Source organism: Sphaeramia orbicularis, chromosome 19 (assembly GCF_902148855.1).
Source record: "Sphaeramia orbicularis chromosome 19, fSphaOr1.1, whole genome shotgun sequence".
NCBI lineage: Eukaryota > Metazoa > Chordata > Actinopteri > Kurtiformes > Apogonidae > Sphaeramia > Sphaeramia orbicularis.
Window position 1 is genome coordinate 28,954,200 of NC_043975.1, and position 7,018 is coordinate 28,961,217.

General features: G+C 36.0%; 1 protein-coding gene across 1 annotated transcript in view; it reads left to right on the top strand.

Moving 5' to 3' along the window:
• The window catches only part of nhlrc2 (NHL repeat containing 2), a 34,385-nt gene extending 27,828 nt beyond the window's left edge, over positions 1–6,557 (top strand). The window contains exon 12 of the mRNA XM_030163219.1: positions 4,339–6,557. Coding sequence (XP_030019079.1) covers positions 4,339–4,607 — 269 coding nt within the window. The 3' untranslated portion in view covers positions 4,608–6,557. The remainder of the gene's footprint in view (positions 1–4,338) is intronic.
• The last annotated feature ends 461 nt before the right edge of the window (positions 6,558–7,018 follow it).

The following is a 7,018-nucleotide window of genomic DNA, read 5'->3' on the forward strand; positions in this document are numbered from 1 at the left end:
GCGATTATGGTATTGCACACACTTATACTGCAATTATGATTAAATTAATTGTGCAGCCCCATATACTATTCAGTTTTTATTATTATGCAATTGTAAAAAAAATCACTTTGCTATTAGGTGTCACTGCACACTAAACATGTAAATTACTGCTCCATTAGTAAGTCTTAGATTGATGTATTTTCACTCCTGAGCTTTTTTTTTTTTTTAACACTAAAACCATTTTATTCTTAACATACAGATCAGCTCTAGTTGTGGCTCATAAGTGACCCTAAAAAAAAAAAACTTTTGTTTTTTAATCTAGATATTTAATGTATGATAAGGAACTTTCCATTTTCCCATATCAATATGCTAGTGTTCAACATAATTGCATTTATCTCCACCCTTTTGTCCAAATATGGTCACTCTATCCTACTTGTTTATTTTCTATCTTACTTTTTAGTTTAATTTGAATTAATTTTTTATTGCGTGCTTCTTACCTATTCCATGTTCTATATATGCACTTAGGGATGTAATGATATGAAAATTTCATATCACGGTTATTGTGACCAAAATTATCACGGTTATCATTATTATCACAGTATTATTGAAATTGTGTTCAAAAAGTACTGATACACACACTGAAATAATTTAACCAAGTTGTATTAAAAATAAATAAATAAATAAAAATAACTGGCACAATGTACTTTCTGTTGGCAGAAACATTCAAATATTAACTCTTAGGGGTCTGAGCCTATTTTGTATGTTTTTTAGAACTTTTGATTTTGCCTTTATATACTATATAAACAAATGTTTACTATACCCATGTTTGGTATCTTTTTTTCGGCACAACTTCATCTATATCATCAGCCTATTATTTTTTCACTTTAACTTACTATAAAAACATAAAAGGTCAAAAAACACACAAAAATATAAAATCCGATTTGAAAAATGTATATCATTTATATTTATTGCATAAATAACACACAGATGCTTAACGAACCTTTTCAAAGACTTTAAAAGTGAATATTGGTTCCAAATATTAGGTATATAAAATTAAAATTGTAATAAATTAAAACTATACTCAAATATTTGACAAAAAAGCAGATCTTTACATAGGTGTTTTTTCCCCTAAAAGTGCGGTAATCAAACATGGTTATCATGATAATTAGAATTTTAATGGTAATACTAACCGTCTGCAATTTTACTGCGGTTTATCGTTATACCGGTAATTGTTACATCCCTAATATGCACCAAACCACTGAAGCAAATTCCTAGTAATTCAAGATTCAAGAATCTTTATTGTCATTATGTACACATAACGAAATTTTCCTTACAGGTAGTTCTCAGCTAGATAAAAAATAAAAAAGGGAAAATATAGAAACACTCAAGAATATGTATATGAATATAAAAACACTAAAGAATAAGTACATAAAGAATATTTACACTGTATATAGAAAAGAAATGTGAAACACAGTATGTACAGTTCAGTGCAGTAACGGTGCAAAACAGTATGTGCCGTTGGATGCAATTGTGCGCAAATAATATGAACCCTGTTGACTTCCATGGCAATAAACATGATTCTGATTCTAAAATGGGATGCAGATCAGTAAAATGCAGAGGCTGAATTATCCTACAGGGAAAATCAACACCTAATAGGAGATGTCATAGTGGCTCAGTCAGATGCTAAGCCAATTAAAACACTGTATGTAGAAACGTGACATATATTAGATTCACAGATTTTGACATTTTACAGTGGCAGAAAAAATTATTAGACCACCCTTGTTTTCTTCAATTTCTTGTTCATTTTAATGCCTGGTACAACTAAAGATACATTTGTTTGGAAAAATATAATGATAACAACAACAAATAGCTGATAAGAGTTTAATTTCGGAGCAGATATCTATCGGCTAAAATTTGCTTAGAGGTCTTATTTATGACTTTGTGCATAAGAAATCAATATAAGTGAATCCCCAAAGGAACTTTGTGTTGGTAAATGCAAGTTATGCAAATGTACAGGATTTCAGTTCTGTTGCAACATGTTGATGGCCATTTGAACTATGTTTTCAGCTCAAAAATGTCCAATTTCATCACAATTAATGCTATATTTTCATGTCGCAAATGGCCAAGTTATGTTTTAACTGAATTTACCTGAAAAACAAATATGCTATTCTTTTAGATTCCCCAATTTTTCTTACAAGATTATACACTACATATCACATGTTTTATTTTTACAGGTTGCAATATGGAGTATGGTGCTGATCCATCCTGCTTATGTTACACCAATACATACATTAGGAATGTCACACGTCACTTTTTAAATCAACAGTTTTCTAATTCTAAGCATTTTTATAAAGAAATAACAATTCTGTATTGTTATTTACTTTTTAGTATGATGATAAACTATACAATAAATAATTCTGATACTAGTTTTTGCACAGTGATCATTTGTGGAAACGGTGACATGGCTGCTGAGCATCAGTATGATGGGATCTGTAACAACCATGTCACATCCGTCCACTGCCACATTTAGTGTTTTTGTGTCAGCTGTTATTGTTTTAGATCCACAATACTAACATTTATGAATAAGAGGATAATTAGCAATAGTAAGTATATAAGTTTATTACTAATAAAGTACTGGTACTGACCAGATCATCATGGGTAATGTCACGTCCGTCCACCAGCAAAAGTTTTCACCTACATGTGCTATTCAAAATCCAATATTTCTGAAAAAAGAGCTTCCACTGTCAGATAATATCAGTAGTCTGTGCACTTATGTATTAGCATTATTTCAACACAGTTCTATGCATTTCTTACAACTTTTTTTTTTTTTTTTGACAAAAATGGCCACTCATTTGACCCCCTAAGTAAATTTTAGCCACTATCCATTTTCCATGGTTTTCTTGATAATAACCAAAATCACTTCAGTTCTTACATCAATATCTATGGCATTGTACTGACAAAAACAGTGCTTTTAGGCATTCCATGTTTTCTTTTCTGTTTTAGTCATATGATACACACAAGAGTTAGTACTTGATTACACAACCATTGTTTTTGATGACTTTTGATGGTCTAATCATTTTTTTCTGTGACTGTATGTACCTGTCCTTTGCAAAAATGTAGAATGGCAGGATTTTTTCCTAGTGACCAGTCTGGAAAGAAAAAACAAAAAAAAACTAGAGCTGCATGCTGTGTTGCTATCCAAAGTGTTTCATCACATTTTTGAAAGAGCCTGAATGTGAGCCTCTCAACCCCTCCTACTTGGCTTTATTTTGGTCTGCGAACCACATTTCTGTCAGAAAATAATGGATATGAATGATGCTTAACCTTCCTCTGTGCTCGTTGCACAGCTTGGCAGGTTCTCACTGTGTAGGCCCACGCCGGCTGTGGGTTAGAAGAATACTTCCATCGGTCTTTTTGAGCATCTTTCAGGTCCAACTGTGTTACACGTAGGATTATATGATTTTGTAATTGCTCTTCTGACCTCTTGAAGCGATTTGAGATACCGTCTTAGTGATGACTGATGGTTTGAGCATTAGGTTTGGAACAAAAGTGTTTCCGTCATTCTGGGTGATGCAGTAGGCCGTCAGCCGTATCAGCCGGTTATTTTTAGAGCTTTTTGATAAGACATGCCATGTTTCACATAATTAGCTACCAGTCTATGTTACGTGATCCGCAGCTGTCCGATTATACCCCGTCTAGACTCGCGCTGATCAGATCACAGCAGAGGCAGGAATTTTAATGGATCAAGTTCGAAGTGCCCACCAGATCTAAATAGTTTTATAGGGGCTTTTTAGAAATGGCTTCTGTGGGACCTCATGTTAGGGATTGGCTTCATTAATCACCGCTGGCATGAATTTGACGGTCTCCCCTGGCATAATATTTTCTCACAGCTAAAGTTCAAGCCTTTTCTTTTTGACTTTCATTTATCTTCCAGTGTTCATGTCTTTTTAGATGTGCATGTGTTTCTAAAAATATCCGCCGTGTTTCAGAAAATTCATGTCCTCACTCTTGTTTCATCTGACTCAGCCCGGGCTTTTGGGGTTGGGGTAATATTTTACAAGACGTCGTTTAGTCGTGCCGGGTAATGCTCAAGCCTGTCTAGTACGACGGTAAATAAAACATTTTGACGTCACGTAGATGCGTCTCCACGGACACGGTGTCACTTTAAGGATAAGCAGCGTCATTGATCCGGACACAATGTGAGAAGTGTCATTGCCACAGTTAAACACTAGTGATGTTTTTATCTCTGCTGGCTGCATTTAATTGGTTCTTCATTGATCCGATGTTATCAGTTGATTGTTTATTTTGTCTCTTTGACAGTGTCAGTGCTTTACAGTCACATCTGCTGTTTTTTCACAGGAAGCGAGTGGCTGCTCGACGGTCAACCACTCACCGGAGACATCGTCGATCTGTCAAAGCCCCTCCGCATCTCAACCAAACTTCCACTCATTACGAAGCCAAAGGACTCCAACGACAGCCCCCGCCTCACTCTGAGCGTATGGGTGTACTACTGTTTGGAGGCCGGTAAAGCCTGTATGATGAAAGCGGCGTCCTTCACCCAGCCGCTCCACATAAGTGTCAGTCCTGGAGACGAAGAAGTCACCGTAGCGTTTGCTCATGCCTTCTAAGCAGCCTTTATTAGCCACAGAATCGGTTTCTAAAAGACCTTTCACTTCAGATAAAATCCAATTCATGCAAACTTGATTTTCAGGGGAATTTAGCTCCAAGCTACTCAAAAGCCTCTCCTGGGTAGAAGTATACAGTACATCAGAGCTGTAGTGCTTTTACTGGTGTGGCAGTTATTGATAAGAATGCAAATAGTAACATCACTTAGCATCTTTAAACAACCAAAGCCCAATGCAGGTTCAGATATGTTTCTATGATAGTATTTAAATCAGTGTCCACATACTGTACTGAGGGACTGTGAGAAAATGGCTCCACTGGCCTGAGAGGAAAAGTTCCTTAACACAACCTTCTCACATATTACACACCGTCACTTCATGCTCAAAACAACTGTTTAGATTTAACGACTAATAAATTTTAATAATTTAACCAGCAGGCCATGATGTTAGTGTAAGCGTTGGATAAATAAATAAACAGATATTCTGCCGTTTAACGATGTTGTGGACTCAAGTAAGCAAAAATAAAAGCTGAAGTTTTTGATTGACTCCGTATTCTCGCCTGAACTGTCAGATGGATCTGAATTTCAAAGGCAAAAACCTTCAGATGTTGTGAGCAAGATAATGTCTTCCACAACTTGGAAAAAAAAGTAACGACTCTTAAGATTTATGTCGCTCCGTTCTCCACAAAGGATACTGCTGCATTTCATCTCATGTGTAATTACTTTTTTTAGTAACAAAAAGGAGAAGTTTAATGACGCTGTGGATTCAGACAGATCTGCTTCATTCAGAATTCGCTGGCACCAGCATGGCCTATGAATGTTAATACCCAGTTACTGCCACTTCCTTAAAATTAGTTTTGCAAACTTAAGAGCGACTCATTTCGATTATTAGGAACCAAAAACTCTGAAAACTTTTCCCTATGTCTGTCCAGAGAAAGAAGCATTAGTGACAAAATGTCTGAAATGATACGTATTATGCGGAGACTGACATTTTTTATGACAGTAAATTATATATTTAAGACGTGTCTAGCTCCAGAGTATTCATCTGCATCTTCATAATTTTCCCAATAGCAGTCATGTGTGGGATTGCTTGAGTTTACAGTCAGCCTTCGGGCACACTTACAGAGGCTTCATAAACATTTATCTACTCTAGCGTCACCGCAGACCAAGTAGTCATATTTGTATACCAAGTTTACATTCAAGATAATCCTGCAAACACAAGACTCTATTTGTTTCCACACTCCCTTTATGACTGATTATGTGTGAGTGTGATTATTCACGGCACAAAAGCCCTTCTGAGTTTGACCATAATACGTTCCTGTTATCTATGTAATGAATAAAGTGCCTGTTTTCGATAAGGGGGAGCGACCCCTTGCGAACCGATAACACGGACTCACTGCTGCTTACACTGCTCACTGTGTGTTATTGTATGAAAAAAAAACAAAGTCTTTAATGTTTCTTTTATTAAGATCTCCTTTGTCTGCCGTTTATGCACATCATCTCCACGCCACAAAGGGACTCTAATATAAAAGAGATACTCGGATAATGAGTTACTGTTATACAATGTGCGTTTTGTTGTGTAATATGACACTACGGAAGCTGTATTGTCATTTTTCTGATAGAAGTTGTGAACTGTTGTCAGAAATGGGCCTCAGAGTGTTTTGATTATGATTTATTTCATCATGCGCGGGCCAGACTGTTTTCATTTGATGCGGATCACATGGCCCAAGTGCCTTGGAGAGACGGCGATCTGAACCACTGATCCTTTCACTGTATGAAAAAGCAATAATATATTTCTATAATGGGACGCATTTTTATTCCCACAAGTTATTTATTTCAAATGGCCTGTTTAGCCAGTGTATTTTCTGAGCTGTTTTCCCTCTGGCATTTTTAATAAACAGTAATGAGCTTGAGAGGTTGCTAATGCACATTAAATTCCACTGTTTTTCAAATCTCATTTGACTTCTTCGATTTGATGTCTTACTATAACAAGCCTTGTCAGCTGCGTTTTTCCTCGTTAATACGCCTGCTTAGGATTCAACAGGTTTTACTAATAAACATTCGATTCACTCAGCATGGCGCTCACTAGAGTGGAGTTTTTCTGCCAGTACATTAGCAGCATTGCCGTCATAACAAAAATTCCACTTTTATTCCCTTAACACATTCTCACCCTCAGAGATTTGAGTCATTCAGCAAAATCATAAATTAATTCATATAAGCTAAGAGACGGCTGCTGTGCTATGTGAAAGAAAAGCCTCGCTAATGAGACAGCCCATTTACAGATTTTTTTTATTTTTTTATATCAGGTTGTTTATATGACCTGACCTCAGATGACCGATTTCCTTTGACTTCCAGAAAAAAAATGCCATTTATTTTTTACATTTTATGAGCTGTAGCACTAGGGTGGTCCAAAAAAAT